At 38.9% G+C, this 18,442-nt stretch overlaps 1 protein-coding gene across 1 annotated transcript in view; it reads left to right on the top strand.

Moving 5' to 3' along the window:
- Positions 1-17,475, top strand: part of FAM174B (family with sequence similarity 174 member B) — an 86,078-nt gene extending 68,603 nt beyond the window's left edge. Inside the window, exon 3 of the mRNA XM_088452671.1 lies at positions 16,787-17,475. Within this exon, the coding sequence (XP_088308797.1) occupies positions 16,787-16,799 (13 nt within the window). The 3' untranslated portion in view covers positions 16,800-17,475. The remainder of the gene's footprint in view (positions 1-16,786) is intronic.
- The last annotated feature ends 967 nt before the right edge of the window (positions 17,476-18,442 follow it).

The following is an 18,442-nucleotide window of genomic DNA, read 5'->3' as shown; positions in this document are numbered from 1 at the left end:
ATGTGAAGCGGGCGTTACCGTTAAAAGAAGCTAGACTTGGATGACATTGACACATTAGATTCCAAATTCTGAACCAAAGAATTGTAATTTTGTTGATATTAGGTTCATCTTGATTTTCGGGTTTTCCACTGGGGGATGGATTTCTGTAAGAGCCAATAGAATTCCTGCATGTGTAGGATAAACGAGCAGCTTGTTCCTTAATGGTTTATAGAGCACTTTAGATCTGTATGTCCTCATATAGTAGTCTAAGGGTAATGTTTTATCAGGAATCCATATACAATGCAGGCAAAACTTCTGTAAAAATGTCTGACCACCTTCTGATTATTTTAAATTACTAGCTGTACTTATTGTAACTTTAGCTACATGCAGGTATTTAGTTTCCATCTTCTTTGTGTCTTTTGTCCTTCTCTTTAATTGAGCAGACAGTTTTTATTTTGTGATGCCATGTGATACATCTGATAGCTTATCTCTTGATCCTGGGGTATCCAATTCTGAAAGCAAATCACTGCTGCTGCTCTGTTTAATACTATAAAAGTAAAAATCTGTGCTTGGTGATTAAAGTACATCCATCTCAAAGATGAACAGGAGGCATTCGGAGAGACAGAGCGGCATATTTCACTAATGTTGCAGGTAGGTATGTACAAACCAATGAGTTACCCTGAAGGTGTACAACCTCTTATGAAATTAATATCTAACATTTAAAAATTAAAAAAATTTGCAACCGTCACTATCTCTGACTCACTGGGAGGAAATAATCTTACAATAATACATATTGTAGTAAATTAGGTGGTAAATATAACTGCACCTATACACATGTTTATTATGAGGCACAGTAATCTTTAAGCGAGTAAAATGTAACCGATTAGTACTGCTGTTGGATTACAGTGGCCTTAATGTTTTTGTAGTCATCATGCCATGACTATGTGAATTTTTTAGTTGCTCCACAGCTGAAGGCTGTTTAGGGGTTTAAAGGTTCTCTAAGCCGCTCTGAAGATATATGTCTAGGGAGGTCCCCAGGCTGTTAGTGTTGCTAGATACAACAGGTTGGTTGTTTGAACTTAATTTTAAGTGTACAGCCATGTATTTGCTCCGAAGTTCCCAATGGTGAAGAGCAGCTGATCACTGTGGGGGGCAGGGCAAGGCGCATCCTGTCATTAGGCCTCATACACTTGGCCATAATGCCATGAATCACTAGTTCATGAAGGGAGAAGAGGGACCAAGAATACGTGACTCTCTGAGACCTGCATAATCTTTTTCCCTATCCATGGGTTGGATGTAGGAGGTAGACCTATTTCTTCAGGAGTCTATGAGACTCCTCAAAAATTCACTAGTCCCCTGGATGGTATGGGAGAGTAGGCAAGTATGAATCGACATTCGAAATTTAATGCATCCATGTAACAAGAATCTGACATCACTACTCTTCGCTAATCGTGACTCTGCGTTTTCCAGTATCTAACACCAGGTATGTCTTCCTGCATGTCTCCATTCCTCTACTAACCTAATGCCACTGCCCTTGTAACACTGCCCTGTCCTTACTAATTCAATCAAATAAGTGTACATTTCACTGTCTCCCACAAGATCAACATCCAACTCCTCGTTGCTTTAAAAATTGCGATGATCCCATTAGACATGGGACCATTCTGATGATATCGTTAGCCATGCATGACATGAACATTCGGATGATGTGTTTGGCTATTAAACAGTGTCTACACAGTTAGATATAAACTGAATACAGTAAAGGATTCAGACTCTTGTAAAATGTACCTTAAACATTAATGATACATATCTGGAGTAGTTATCTGGAGTAGAGGCAGAATGGTAAAGTGTGATGTGCTGACACACTGTTTTTTGGTCATTTATGTCACAAAATCTCTTTAAGCTGACAGACATCTATGGCAGTAAAGCAAATAAGAATTGCATGTATGCAATGCATACATATATCATGTATTTAAATGTATGTCATGTAACATTATTTGAAAGTATTTTGTGTTTTCCATCTGCATGACCTTCCTGTAGGAAAATCATTCTTCATCTTTGTACATCTTACCGTATCTGGGAGGCAATTAGTAGTAGATTTGTGTACTTCAAATGCAAACTATAAGTTGCCAAGTGTTCAACAGGGAATGGATGAAACAGAGTCATCCATCCAAACAATAGTAGTAGGAGTTATAATGCAGATTATCAGCCATGAATAAAGCCGTTAATCTGCAAAATGCAACTTCCCAAATACAGTGTAGAAAGGTAAGGCCAAACCTGATAATTGTATTGCCAGCGCTTCGCACATTGGGGTAGATGTACTAAGCCTTGGAGAATGATAAAGTACCAACCAATCAGCTCCTAACTGTAATTTTTCAAACCCAGTCTGTAACGTGACAGGAGCTGGTTGGTACTTTATCTCTCCCAACTTACACATCTCCTCTATTATCTTAAAATTTGACTGCAACTCTTGCTCATCTCTACTGGATCATAATATGTTACTTGTTTATTAGGTCAGAGATTTCTGGAATCTTCAGTTCGTACCTCTTTAATTATATCTATATCTACATCTCCCAGGCAAACATCAATAGACTGCTCTGTGCTGCAGGAGTAACCTGTCTGCTTCAGTGCCCAGACTTCACTTGATGCATGTTCATCTACTCCAGCACCCTTGTGAATTGTATTATCTGTGCACATCTGAATAATTACCTCAGTCTTGCCCAATGAGTCAGTACCCAATGAGAGCTGCTGACCCTTTGACTTGTACACAAATAAGCAGCTTGCAGTGTCTTAGCTCAGTGCTGTTTCCATTCTTTCCTAAATAATATACAGCTGCCTTCTTATACTGAAACATTATGCTATTAGGATGTCAGGCAGCCACTTTCTGTCTTTATGTTCTCCTCTATTGCTCCCCCCAGGAGATAACATGCTTGTATTTTAGGTGGGAGGGCAGCGTGACAGAATGCAGGTGGCTGGCTATCAAAGTAAGCTTGGAAATTAAGGATGAGAACCATTAGAAGAAGAGTTTCTAACATGCTGCTTTTCCTAACCCACGGCTAATCCGGTCTGGTAGGAGAAGCAGTCAGACATGTAATTCTTCATTGTTTCTCCAGGCCTAAGATGGGTCATTGGAATGTCATCCTACGCTCTGCTTTCCAAAGCACTACGGAAATTCTAAGAACCATTGACCCAGGTGTTCATCAGTGATGTAGGGAGCGATGCTCCTGTGCCTTATTTTGTTGGTTCTTTGTAGCCCGTGCTATTGCAAATCTCTTGATTGCTGGTTACTGGTTTAGGGAGCTGAATGGAAATAAAGAATACATGATAAATAATGTCAAATATTACATCCCATCCCACTGGCCAACATTAGGATTACTGTTATTATGAAAGGAATATTGCTCCCACAAGGCATTGTGGCTGTGATAGCCTGTTTGCCCACAGCAATGCCATTATTCTTTCTTTGAACAGAGGCTGCAGACAGGAGGGTAAATATAGAATAAATTATGTATTTTAGGTCAATATTTTGCCTTCTAAAGAGGATTCTACACCTTCAGATGACTTATAGTAAATGCATTGTTTTTTTCACTTCTAGCTTCCTTCTGTGCTTTTCAGCGATATAGCTAGATCATCAGGCAAAGTTGTTTATTTTCATTGTCTTTGTTTATGCCTCAGCCCTGCTTCTCTGCATTTGTATACCAATACATGTTATGCTGTCTGCCTTATGACCGAGACATACTTGAATTAACCAGAGGTAAACTACCAAGTAATGGAAACAAAAACAGTATATTGGGTAAAAGTTATAGGAGTGAGTTTTCAAGACCATCAATTAAAATAATCTACAGGCCCCCATACATCAGAGATTGATTGCAGCAATCGTGCAATTTGCAACCGATTGTGTATAAAAATCTTTCCCTTTTTCAATCGATTGCAAATTGGACGATTGCTGTAATCAATCTCTGATGTATGGGGGCCTTAAGTGTGGAACAAATCTTCCATAGCCTTGCCAAGTGGTCATCCTACTCTCTGTACTCGCTGTAATTTCTCTATAAGTGTTTATTAAATGAGTTGTGCCCTCATACAAATAGTAGCTTACTCTTCCTGTGTACATTGTGATCCCTGAGACATAGGGTGTTGGATGCTGATTTGTGCTAGTCTTGGACATGTTATTTTAAGTGTAAGCAATATTCCCCAGATCGGTGGGATGTGGTAGATTTATATGATGTGATTGCTCTACAATATGTACCTATAATTTATTTACAATATTTATACACTTTATGTTCTACTTGGTGCGTATATAGGTGATGTGTGATAATGCACATATATCTTCCCCGTGGGTTCTTTATCTGTCTGTAATCAGGATTGCATGGTTAGCCATTTAAAAGCAAATTCTTATGGGTAAATTGCAAATACCTTGTGAATTATGAGACACATCTGTAGTATTTGGGAGGAAGGGCTGTAACAAGGGGTGTGTGACTATTGCAGTGGTCTAGGATGCAAGTCCAAGGAGGTGGCATGATTATTATCCTGACAGCTCCCTGCCACACGGTTCTATGTACTGTGCTTAGAGAGGGAACCTGTTACAATGAAAATCACAGGACGTGTCCTTAGGAGACGCCCGGCAACTACCTTCCTGCTATTCTGCTGCTCGCTTGGTGCTTGCTGTGTGACATTATGTCATGCTTGCCGACATTCTGTCAACCCCCTCTAGGAGAGGGCAGCCAGGTCGGCCAAGCAGGGGGGGGTGGCGTGGCATAGGGGGTCATGGCCGGGGATATTACCCGGCAATAGGGGCGGAGTAACCACGCGATTTAGTAATTTTGGCTCCGCCCCCGCTATACAATGTCAACATTACCGGGTTTGGGGGGTCGGCGGCCGGGCCGGGAGGCTTGCCTTTTCTGGGGGGCTGGAAGCGCCACTTGATTTTTGAGAGGTTCCTGGCTGAATCGGGAGAGTAGGGAAGTATGCATAATGTGGGGTAGGGTGCACAGTCACACTGGTTCGGAAGTAATCTTCATTATATACCCTTTGCCCCTTGGTATGCTAAATTTCAATACTGAAGAGGTAACAGTCAGGTTGCAGCCTAGGATCGGCCGTTACTCACTGAAGTGCCGGCTTCCCCTGACCTCTCAGGCCGTCAGACGCCAGGTGCGGTGGCGAGTGACGTGCTGAGGATTATGCCTGGGGTCCGCTAGGACATCTAGGTTTTGGTCCGTGACTTGGTTTCTGCAGTTACCTTCATGTATGTAGCCATGACAGTCTACATCACCTGATTAGCCCTTCACCCAATGGTAGAATTGGTTGCAGTCTGCTGACACTGTCCTCCAATGGACCGCTACCTTAGGGTATTGAGTTACCTGTACAACGTTACTACTTCCAGTGAATACTTGCTGTTGCAGTATTCCAGGTTCTACGCTCCTTTCTTCTAGTGATTCATTCCTAGTGTTGTCTTCAGTGTGTGTACTCAGAACTGACTCCTAGTGCCTTTCTCCAGTGCTTTAACTGGATTGTGTTTCTCTGTTTACCACTTGTGCCGGATACCTGACCAAAGGGCCGCGACCTGCTTCCTGGGTGCAACTTAAACCCAAATATCGCTTGGAGGGGTCACTGGTGAATAGCTCCCAGTAGGTTAGACTCCATACCTTTGTTCAGATCTCGCCAACATTCGGTACTTGTGGATGAGGAGGACATCCAGATCCCTTGCCTCCGGTTCCTTTCCCAACCTGGCACCTCGAGTTCTAATCCCTCAGCACAAGAACTCCATAGCCCAAACGTGACTGTAACCTCTAGTGCCACATTGTGACACTTCTCACATGCATACCTCCCAACCTGACCCATTCCAGGAGGGACAAAATGCTCTGTTCCTGGACTTCCCACCTAATTTATGATTGCCACCACCTGTGTTGAATTAGTTAATTGATAACAAAGGTATTTCAACACAGAAGACAGCAATCATAAATTCAGAGAGAAGTCAGGAACAGAGCATTTTGTCCCTCCTGGATTTGGTCATGTTGGAAGGAATGCACATGGGTAGCAGCTTTAGATTTCCGTTTGAAACGCACAATTTTCAGGTCACAGGTAGAAGAGGACATGGGTAACCTCACACTAATCTTTTCTTGCCAGAAACTGCAACTTTGTCGCCTGAATGCGACACTCAAAATATAGTTGCATACATAATGCACCTGGGAAAACTGCAATACAGGCAGGCTGCTTGTTCTATCGTTTGTTTCTAAATGGCTGATCTGGTAACACTATATATTTAATGAGTGTCCTCTCTACTATAGACAAATTCAGACTTCCTATAACCCTTTCAGCACATTGTTTGTTGATCTTGTGCCAAGGTAAAGAAGAGTTGACCATTGAGCTAATTAAAACGGCTCTTCCTTTCTGGCAAGCATGTGACACTGCCAAATATCCACAAGGATGTGATTGTAATTCTTTGTACTGGCTGCTATGTGATCTGTGTTGTCTTATTCTCTTGGTTTTTTTATGTTCCATTTTGTGTGGTTGTAGGGGAAACAAGCTAAAAATAGAGTACAAGTACTTTGTCATTCCTTTTTGATTAGCTATTTAATGACTGCAAGACCTCATCTGTGCTTTAATTACCAGTTCATTTAAGCAAATGAAGCAAGCTGGCTGCAGACTTCCTGTGCGCTTTGTAATGGCATGTCTGTGTTTAAAGTAGCAGTGTTGCTTTTTTGCCACAAGAAAGCAAATGAGTGCCAGTTCTTTTGGCTTTTAAGGGTTTAAGTAAGCCAGATGCCAGGGTGCTGCAGTCTGCAAGATGATTGAACTTCTGTTTTGTATGTTGTAGAAAACCTGACCTGTAGTTACCTTGTTTTATGTGTGGTTTCATGAGCTATGCCTTATGGTCGAGTTGGTGTTCTAACAAGGTCCTATATAATACAGTCACACTAGTAGCGTGTGAAGGAACCCATAGTAAAAATTTTCCAAAACCAGGGAGGGGATTTACTAAAATGTGGCCATCATTTTATTTTGTGAAAAATGAGAGAGGAGTGCCTGCGTTGGCCATTAATATACTGTATATCAAGGATGAATAAAATTGTACTTTGATCCCTTTTTTCATAATGTTTTGCTGTATGCAAAAACTGCATGCCTTAGTTACCCATATATACGGGTCAATCCAATTAACCGTGAGAGAACTCGCAGGTGCGAGTCATAGCGGCAATGGCCGCACTTTACGCCAGCCTGAATTCGCTTAAAAGTGCTCATAGCACCATAGGGCTCTGAGCAAAATTCAGTGAATTCGGACTCTGAGTGGGCCACGATGTGTACAAGGTGCCAGTCCGTTGCCGTCATTTTAACGCAGTTGCAATGGCAACTCGCACCCTTCGCATTTTAATTGCTCCCATAGAATGATTATATATGCCCACTACTGTGATGTTTATTTGTATAGTAACTTGTATTTTTTCAAGTGTTCCTGTTTCTTATAAACCTTTGGAGCATCCAAGTAATAGGCCAGTCATAAAATAAAATCATGGTTTCTGTTGATTCAATAATAATACTTTTGTGGGTCAGTTCAATTAGAGGCCCTATTACGGTGCACCCGGTTATGCGGCAAGGTCCGATTTTTGTGCCCACCAACATGGGGTGATATATTCAGGAACGTGATCAGCACCTTATTGCCTTATTGAATCGACTCCTTTTAGGTGAAAAAAAATGAGAATGAAAACAGGGGAAACATCTCTAAATAAGGGTTGTTTAATTTGGAGTAATGGTTATTATGTATGGAGCTTTTACCTGTAATGTTAACAAACCGCATTGGTGCTGCGACTTCATGAGCAGCAACTCTCTATACTGCACATATAACATTGGCAAATATACATAGAGAGGTGGTGACTACATCATGTCTCACTCCAGACATGCCTGAAAAATGCATTTTACACTGACCTCCCTCCCTTTACCTCAATCTATGCTATAACATAGCTTTCAATTGTTCATGGTCATTGTATCCTCCTGCCATTCTAGGGGGAATGGACTCAGTTTCCGTGTCTCAAAATAAGTAATTCCTCCCTGGTATGACAGGTGGGCAGAGTCCAGGTTTAAAGTATAATTCTACAAATATTCCTTGTTACTTACCCCTTTCTGATGTCATTACCAGTACCTAGACAATAGCCCGAAAGTAATAGTGAATCAGTCGTATGGCCCCCGATGATGAAGTAGCCACCTCGCCGCGGGGGATACTTATCACTGGAGCAATTCATCATTGCTCCGGTACGGGGAGAGCTGAGGTCATGCATGCTCAAAGCCGCTAGGGTACAGTGAGGTGGAGGCGGCAGAGGGATCCACTCATATCCCTCTTCCTTCCCATAGAAAGGAGCGAGGCTCCAAGTGCCATAATGAATATCAGGTGGTCCTATAGGACCCCTAATGATGAATGGCGGCCCGTTACCTTAAGTATACGGAAACTAGCATGTCCGCATGTGTAATGGGACATTAACGGATGATAAATGGACCACTTAGTGTTAACAGATCATCCCTTCAATATGACACTCATATGAATTACAATGGTTCTGTGGCTGATTGAAACCAGGTGAAATGTAGACTTTAAGTCAACCAGCCATGGAATCTGTCTTTTTCATATGTATCCCTTATTAGATGGATGATCGGGCAACCTTACTTCAAATAATTGTTTTTTATATACTGGCTTGGGTTGATCTCTGTAAACACTACATATTCCGTACAATGCCTTTCCTACAGGTGTGCATTGTACTCTGTTTCGGTGACGGAGCCATCGGGCTATTGACCGACCATCTGATCCTGGTGCAGCATACACACTAAACAATTATCGAGCCAAAGACCCAATATTTTGGCAGATTAGCCTGAGAATTATATAGTGGGTAAATTTATTTAGTAGTAAATTTCCAAAATTGTGTTACTTTGCAATCTCATACTCTATTACATTTGGTGCGGGGTACCGTGTTATAAATGTATTATTTTGTAGGGTTTTTTTGTGTTTTTGTTTCCTTAAACCTTGTACTGATCCTGTATAGAAGAAAATAAATGTTTTAATACTAACTTTGATGACCAATGAAAAACTGTTAGTTTCTACCGTTTAGAATGCAACTAAAGTGAATGAAATAAGTGCTTATCTCTTAGTAATATCCACTTAAATAATATAGTAGAGGGTCAGCTTGAAGCTGCCTGCTTGTAAGATTTACACAACTTTTATTTGGATTTTTTTTTCAGGTTATGGCTCGTAACTGGGGTAACTATTATGTCAAGGTTCCCTGCAATTGGGGCTGTTTTCTACAGTAGCAATAGCTATAGTTACAATTATCTTAAAGAACCTCACTTTCTGATGTATTTGATATTCCATCAGGATAAATCATTATAGGAAATAGGTGTTACCACATTGTCCTATATTATAACTAGCTCTAAAAATCTATTATCTCCTAAACTATACCTTGTAAATTAATCTGCTGCTTTAACTTTCTAGTTGCTGGACGGGTCTGCAAAGCAACATTCTAATATTTTTGTTTTTTAGTTTGTTTGTTTTTTGTTAAAAGTTGCTTTGCAGGAATGTGTTTTTGTGTTTTTATTTTATATTGTAGTTTTTAAATATAAAAAATGCATTATACATACTCAGAGTTTAATTAAATAAAGGTGGTTTATATTTTAATTTATATAATTAATTGTACATAAGAATAATTGAATATATTGCTAGATTTAAGGCATCTTTATTTGTGCTGACAGTTAACTCCTTCACTGCTGTCCTGCGGGACTCTGGCGATGTTTGCAGTTCTGACCTTGTTTTTAAAATGCTTTTTTGTAAACTGACCTAACAATTTGTATATTCAAGGATGCAGCTTTCTGCACGGCCTTCGAAAATACTTCATTTTTTTTCCCGGATGGATGTATTCCAGAAAAAAAGAACAATGTTATTAGTGATGTTAAATGTTTCTAGACCAGTCTACCAACCATGGAGGCTGTATTATATTTTATTTGGATGTTTTTTTTTATTTGTATTAGCATAACAGATTTATGTTGTTAATAAAATGTCCCTGTGAATATACATATTGTCTGCTTTTGCTTGCACATTATTTTATTTTATTTTTCAAAACCAGTGTATCTTTATTTTTGTCCAAATTCCTCCCAGAACTAATTTAAATCACTTGGGACACTTTCACAATGAACATCTCATACTTCCCGACATTGATCTGGAAGCAATTGTGACAAATGTATCTCACGAAGTGGAGGGGCACACGCAACAATAATGGTGGTCACATTATTGAGGGGAGTGCCACCTGCACCACGGTAATGTCAGCAAAGAAAAAGACACATTCACTTGTTTTATCCTCAAACACGAGTAACCAGTATGGGAGAAATCAAGCTCTGGATTATTCTATTATGGAAGAAATGACCAGCATTACATTTATTTAAGGATCACACATCAAAGACAACATTCAAACTTGTATAGATTCAACATGCAATTTAGAGGATAATCCCCTCTTCTTTACAGAATTACAATACTTCTATAGCCTAAGGTAATCATTTTTACAGTAATATGGTGTATTATGGAATTGATATTACAACCAATATAAGTTCAATTGGACCTGTTAAATAAGAGGTTATACTGAGATGCCCTCTATAAACTAATACAAAGCAAATAATTGACCCAAATATTTGCCCAGTCTTTTTCTTAGTTCCACACTTCTGACACACCTACTTGCCTACTTTCCCGGAACGGCCGGGGGCTCTTCGTCGTACAGAAAACGGGCAAGTATCCGAGGCGGGCTGCCTACCCCTGGAACCCCGCACACTCCACTCCCACCGTGAGGGGGTTGATGATGCGATTGGCATTGAATCGCATCATCATGGCCCCGCTCCCTGCTTCCATGAGTACCAGGGGAAGTGGGGACATGGCCACCTATGTTGTGCCATGCCCCCCCGCCCCCCTGCTGTGCTGACCTGGCTGCTAGAATGTTGGCAAGTATGACCTGTACCTAGTACCATCTTATTTACAGGATTGCAGAGAACACTTGTCATGAAAAGCTTTTTTTGCCAACAGTGAGTAGAGAAAAGGACATTTTTAATTTCCCACTTAATCATCTTGCTTAGCCACACCTTTAATATATATATATATATATATATATATATATATGCGGCACTCGCAGATCTAAGAACAGAGAGTATGAAAAGTGAAATTTATTCCATCATCGATGTTTCGGGAACTCACGTCCCTTCCTCAGGATGCAACATATAACATATGAACAATACAGTAATATAAAAGCTGTTTATATTACTGTATTGTTCATATGTTATATGTTGCGTCCTGAGGAAGGGACGTGAGGTCCCGAAACGTCGATGATGGAATAAATTTGACTTTTCATACTCTCCGTTCTTAGATCTCCGAGTGCCGCCTCTGTGTTTCATATGATTTGGGGATATCACCCACGGTAAGGAGGGCACTGGAGCAGGCAATATTGCATTAATAGATTGGGAGTGCCGGATCATTTACTGCATTTCTATTATATATATATATATATATATATATATATATAGTACTGCACAATGCTCCTCCCATATACGTAAATTTAACAAAGACCACCAAGCCACACACAAACTCCCTAGAGGTTGGTATCTGCAGTTACCCATTAGACTTTGAATAACTCTAAAATACTTATCTAAAATAAGACCTGGACAACCAGAGTTGGGATTAATTTAGGTCAAATTTTTTGACCTCTCCCAATTAAATTACCTGCAATTTTCTTAGTATTAAAGTTAGTATGGTGGCGGAATGGACAAAATACAAGAACATGAATGCAAATCATTCGTTTGTGTTTAACTCTCCTGAGAAGTTCGGCCGGACGGGCTCTGTCATTTTCCAGCAGGGACCGATTAGCCTATAATAAATAAAGTGGAGCCCAACCATCTAAAATACATAACCAGTCAACTAAAAACTTTTGGTCTCTTTCCGCCACAACACAAACATTACATATAAACAAACATTTTTCCAGGAGAGAAAGGTGCTATCACTCAGGGACCAGCACTGATATAGAACTAAAACACACCACCTACAACCCTTTAGACTGAACTATCAAATGCAAAACATACTAAGAGAAAAAGGGGAAGTTAACATAACCCTTAAAGGGCCACTGTTCCTACAACCTCGGGGTTAAACCCGCGTCTCGCATAATATACAGTATGCCTTGCGCTTCTCTTCTCTGGGCCAAAGTGAATAGCTCCCAGTTCAGCACAAGCTTTTATTATAATTTGCTTTTGCAATTCTGCAGCAAGATTTACAGAAACAATTTTTTAAAGGGCAAAACAAATTTTCATTCGCACAGCAAAACCGTATACAATTTGAGGGGTATTTGAACCTTTTTTTTTTTTTTTCAACTTACCTCTGTCATCTCATATAGTGTATTCTTTGTTATCCTCCACCAGACCGCATGTCCTATGGTTTATTGGTAATACCACCGGGAAGGATTGTACTGGTTTATATGGTTATTAACTGCAACATTATTAGTCACCTCTATAATGATGTTATGTAGTTTAACCACTATTTTGGACTGAACATGGTCAAATGGAGTTTATAAGCAGTCTCAGTACATGGTAAGTATGGGTCTAGGACCATGTTGAGGAATTTTAGGTTGAGTTGGAGGTGTGACTGGTATGTGATTGAATATTGGGCATGTGTGGGCATTATGGGATAAGTAATTGAGGCCTGAAGTCATTTATACATTCCTAAAAATGAAGGTTATCATGCAGCCCTTGAAGTACAGTATATCTGTTAGCCCATCACTAACTTAAACCCATATGTTGTACTGATCAATTACAGGAACCTAAAGTAAAAATAAATCCTACATACAGATGAGGTACACATGCTTTTTGATAATTGTTTCCAATTTAGCAATTTTACTGGTTCCCCCTTCTCAGCCTCCTAAAGTGTATTATTGCGGAAAAGACTCCAACTGTTCCTGTTAGCATAGCCCCATTTATGCAGTCAAAACTCCTATTAGAGGATTCTACTCGAGTAACTGAATTTACTAGATATCAAAGCCAGACACATTCTGTTCAGTATTAATATTAAAGGATTGAGGAATCAGATGCAGACTGTTAAACTTATGCACCTGGTTGAAATGAAACCCTCAAAAAAGATTTGTTGAAGCTGCATATATCTATATGTGTGATAGGTAGATATTCAAGGACAGTAGCACTGATTTTCCATGTCTATAGCAAATCTGATACAATTTGTGCTTTACACTGAACAGTTACAAAGTTATAATGTGCATATTTTGTCTTTTGTCGCTGCTTAGGAGTATGTGACATAGGACATAATTCCTGGTACACCTGCCATGTGTAATATCCAAGGCATATGCAACTCGAGTTGTAAATCTATCAACCAATTTGCATATTTCTTAAATGGGATACAATATATAGAGATTTTTTTTTGTATATTCATCAGTCCAACTCAGTTACTAGTGAATAGCAATATTGTATGTATATGTTTCACCAATCCATATTAAACCACATGGCATCCGGACATTATTTTGCTAAACATTGGTTAATGACTGAAGCTGCAATTATAATAGCCATCAGAACGAGCAGTATTATTCCATTTATAGTGAATGTAAAAAAGGAAAAATTGTGACTCTTAAGAAACTACTATCAAGATCTGCTTTGTCTATTTTTTTTAAAGCTTTATAGACTGTGTAAATGGGCTACAAACCTTTTCAAACAGTACATAGCTTCTATCAAGTCAGTTTGTTTATGGCAGCATTTCCCAAACTTGGTCCTCCAGGCACTATAACAGTCCAGGTTTTATGGATATGCTTGACCACAGGTGACTTCATTAGTACCTCAGTCAATTTTATTTAACCATGGATATCTGTAAAACCTGAACTGTTGGGGAGCCTTGAGGACCGCATTTGAGAACCTCTGGTTTATGGATTAAACTCAGAGACTGGGGTGTTGGACGTACATTTATGGAGATAGATCAATGAGAAATGGAGCTGATGCAACATTCTAGAGAGGCAAAACAATAGCAGTCATTCATTTCCACAGCATATTAAAATATATTTATTTTAGGTTTGTAAACATATTAAAAAGACATTTGAAAGTTTCCTACACATACACCCTGTGTAAGTATGGTTTGTTAGGAGCAAATATTTCTATGTATATTATTCTGATTTAGTAACAAAAAAATGGGATGCAGTCACCGTGTCAAAACCCGAATGTCGACCGTGTTGAAATGTGACATAAAACATGTTTATCTGCAGAATGTTGACATGTCCACAATGTTGACATCTGAAATGTCCACAATCTGTAGAATGCCGACATTAGGGTTAGGGGTTGGTGTACATGAACCCCGCATCACCTGACACCATCATACTCGGAAGACACTGCGGTACCGTGGAAGCAGAATGAAGGTAAGCAATGCTGCACTGCCAGGACTCACTGCTTTGTTGACATGCTACATGTAAACATTAGGACCATGTCAACAATAACAAGGGACTTGGGAGCACGAGTCCATTGTTAAGTTTGTGTACAATTTATTTTATAACAAGTTTGATATATAGAAGTTTTTTATTATTTATGTCTCTGCTAGGTCAGGATATTGTGTAAAGCAATGGCCAAAGTTTTGAGAATGATACAAGTATTGGTTTTCACAAAGTTTGCTGCTTCAGGGTTTTCAGACCTTTTTTGTCAGATGTTACTATGGTATACTGATTTAAGATTACATGCATTTCATAAGTGTCAAAGGCTTTTATTGACAATTACATTAAGTTTATGCAAAGAGTTAACATTTGCAGTGTTGACCCTACTATTTCAAGACCTCTGCAATTTGCCCTGGCATACTGTCAATGGACTTCTGGGCCACATACTACCCGATGGTTGCCCATTCTTGCCTAATCAATGCTTGGAGTTTGTCAGAATTTGTGGGTTTTTGTTTGTCCACCCACCTCTTGAGGATTGACCACAAATTCTCAATGAGTTTAAGGTCTGGGGAGTTTCCTGGCCTTGGACCCAAAATTTTGATGTTTTGTTCCCCAAGCTACTTAGTTATCACTTTTGCCTTATGGCAAGGTGCTCCATCATGCTGGAAAAGGCATTGTTCATCACCAAACTGTTCGTGGATGGTTGGGAGAAGTTGCTCTTGGAAGATGTTTTGGTACCATCCTTTATGCATGGCTGTGTTCTTAGGCAAAACTGTGAGTGAAGCACCGATGTCAGCTCATTATATACGGTTATTAGACATGAACAAGGGATTAGGGCTGTTTCAAAATATTTATTTGAGTCAGATTTGAACCCCACCCTGCAGGAATTTCTAATAAAAGGAATTTCCTTTATACTTCAACATAATTATTTCTTACTTAAAGGAGAATTTTTTATACAGCAAACAGGCACGGCATGGGCACCAGGTTTGCCCCAAGTTATGCCAACATTTTTATGGGCCTTTGGGAAGGGGACTCAGTGTGGCATAGCAATCCAGTTGGGGAAAACCTGGTGTCATGGTCACAGTATATTGATGATATTTTATTTATTTGGAGAGGAGATGAAGATAATCTTAATAATTTTTGTTCCCATCTTAATCAGAATAATTTTAATATTAATCTCACTTTTTCTATAGCCAAAACCACTATTAATTTTTTGGGTGTGATCATATATGTTAAGGATAATCAGCTCTGTACCAAAACGTATCAGAAACCAACCGCTTCCACATATATTTTTTCGGATAGTTGCCACCATAGGAGTTGGCTCAATTCAATCCCAGGAGGCCAATTTAAGAGACTCCGGCGAAATTGTATGGAGGAAGGGGTCTTTGCGGAACAAGCTGAAACAATGAAAGATTAGTTTACTATGTGTGGTTATAATAAGAAAAGTATAGAGGAGGGCTTGGAACAAGCTAGGAGAATGGATAGAAATTAGCTCCTTTCTTCAAATGTAGGACGGGAAAAGGATGATGGGTACAAATGGGAATTTATTACTAAATATAATTCCCAGTATAAGGAAATAGAACATTTAAAAAAAATTGGTCCATTTTAAAAAGAGATCCAGTTTTAGGTAAATATTTGCCTGCTAGACCTGTACATATTTACAAGAGATCAGAGAATCTTAAGACACATTTAGTAAAGAGTCTACATTCAGAGCAAAGGGGAAGTAGGGGTTATAATAGGTCCAAAGGTTTCCACAGATGTGGAATGTGTATAGGGTGTAGGAATATACAAGCCCTAACTACTACTAAGATTGAATCTATGTATTAATGGCCATCAGGTAAAAATAGAAGAATTTATTACCTGTAATACGGCCAATGTTGTTTATACTATAGAATGCGTCTGTAATAAGTTCAATATTGGCCGCACTACTAGACCCCTTAAAATTAGAATTGGAGAGTATCTTAGGAATGTGAGATGGGGTGTGGAAACCCATTCATTTTTGCTTCATTTAAAAAAAGAACACAACTGCTCTGTTAGTAACATTAAGGGATTTGGGGGGATTAAACATGCAAAAACTAAAGAGAAATAAAGACATGAGTCTTTTAGCAAGAACAGAAATGAAATCAATTTACACATATAAAACTTTGGTACCATCTGGTCTTAACTTAGACTTCGAATTGAAGTGGTTTCTATAAAATTTGAATTACATGTGGTTTTTATAAAATTTTAATTACATATTTTTGATTATTATGTTTACATTTTTACGTGACTTTTTTATAGTAATTTATAGTATATTATTGTCTAATGTAACTGATGGAAATTTAGAGAAGACATTTGTTACTCTCTTATAAATTGATTTTAAGCGTTCCTTTAACAATTCGATGCTGCTAATAAAATTTTTTGTTTAGGTCAATTGACTGAAAGAATACTCTAAGGTATATAAATCATCTAAGAAGGGAGATTCCGCTCTTTAGAACTGGCCAAAAAACGAGAGGTTTCCATGGCAACCCGCAGATGGCGTCTGTTAATTAAGCAGTACTACGGATAGAGGTTCGGAAGTAGGAGATGTCACTTCCTGCTTCGGGTGATCTGTGGAATGCAGCTGCACGTTACAAGATCAAGGCTGAGACATAAGGTGTGACATTATTTCCGATCGCGGCATCCCGGATCGAGGCTTGGTAGTAGAAGACGTCACTTCCTGTTGCGGGTCATTTGTGGAGTACGGCTGCAATTGAGGCTGGGACATAAGGCGTGACATTACTTCCGACTGTGGAACACCGGAAGAGTCATAACGGAACATGGATTGTTTATAATGTGTATAGCTAGAAGGAAGGGTTTTCCAGCATTATTTTCAATAACAAGGGATGTTTTTTTGAATAATCAATAATAGATATATGTATAATGTTTTGAATCTAACCACTTACAACAATCGCCTTTTGCCTGTATTAACAAAAATTGGCAGCGAACTATATTGATTTCTATGTTTGTAATTATTTGTTGTATTTAAATCTTATTGGAGGTTGAAAAATAACCTATTCCCCCCTTATATTCTAAAACCTAAAAAAATAAAAGTAGATTAAAACTTAATTCATACTACTTTAAGAGTGCCTCCAACAAAGTCTACTTTTCTCTTCAGTCTCCTTATTCAAGATGCATATTATGTTAGGTTTATGTGAATATCCAGTTTTATGTGCATTTTGTGTATACACAAATTTTCTTAAAGAAACATTCTGTAGATTTATAGTGATAGATCCTCCTGAATCAGACCTTCAATGCAGCTCTTCCTGGAAATATTTAAACAACCTAAATCCACCCCAAACAACGATATTGCCTAGTAACACTAATACTGGAATCTTCCACTCAACCACGTAAAGCCTAAAACTATTTCATATAAAAAATGGGAACTTACGGTACGTGCACTCTTTGTTAATTTAGTCTTCAGTTACTATGTTACCCAGTGGTTTCACTATTCCAATTAGGCAACAATCTTACCATCCTAAACGTATACCACTAACGAAATAAAGACATGGAAACAGTGATTGGTGCAAATAAGTCACAGCTTATACAATATATATTTAATAAGTGAAAGCATAATGTAATACCCCAATGGGAAAAATACAGATGGTGTGGTGCAGGTGTAACTGGCGGCAATTCCTCATTCAGACCACACCCACAGAGAGGCAAGGGTTCCCCAATCAGACACAGACAATGGGAGACAAAATTCATGCAAAAGCTATACGGATATATTTTTAGAAACCCACAATTACTGAAATGGGTAACTGTTATAGAATGATAGGTTTGGTACAATATACACACACTAAATCACATAAATTACAATAACAAACGTACTGCATTTCTAATTGACTATTCCTATACTGAATTAGCAATGTTCTTTTCAAATTAATAGAATGTCCCAATAACCTAAGACAGATGACATGTCCTTTATAACCCAGGTTACGGGTAACTCCTTGTGCACACGTTGGGGCCCTTAAAGCATATTTACGACTGAATGGCAAGCAGCAATGTTGCAGTGCTGATATATAAATTAGGAGCAATGTCTCTAT

The sequence above is a fragment of the Taudactylus pleione genome, unplaced genomic scaffold, assembly GCF_031769625.1.
Source record: "Taudactylus pleione unplaced genomic scaffold, aTauple2 ptg000556l, whole genome shotgun sequence".
Classification (NCBI taxonomy): Eukaryota; Metazoa; Chordata; class Amphibia; order Anura; family Myobatrachidae; genus Taudactylus; species Taudactylus pleione.
This window is presented reverse-complemented; position numbering and strand designations above follow the sequence as displayed.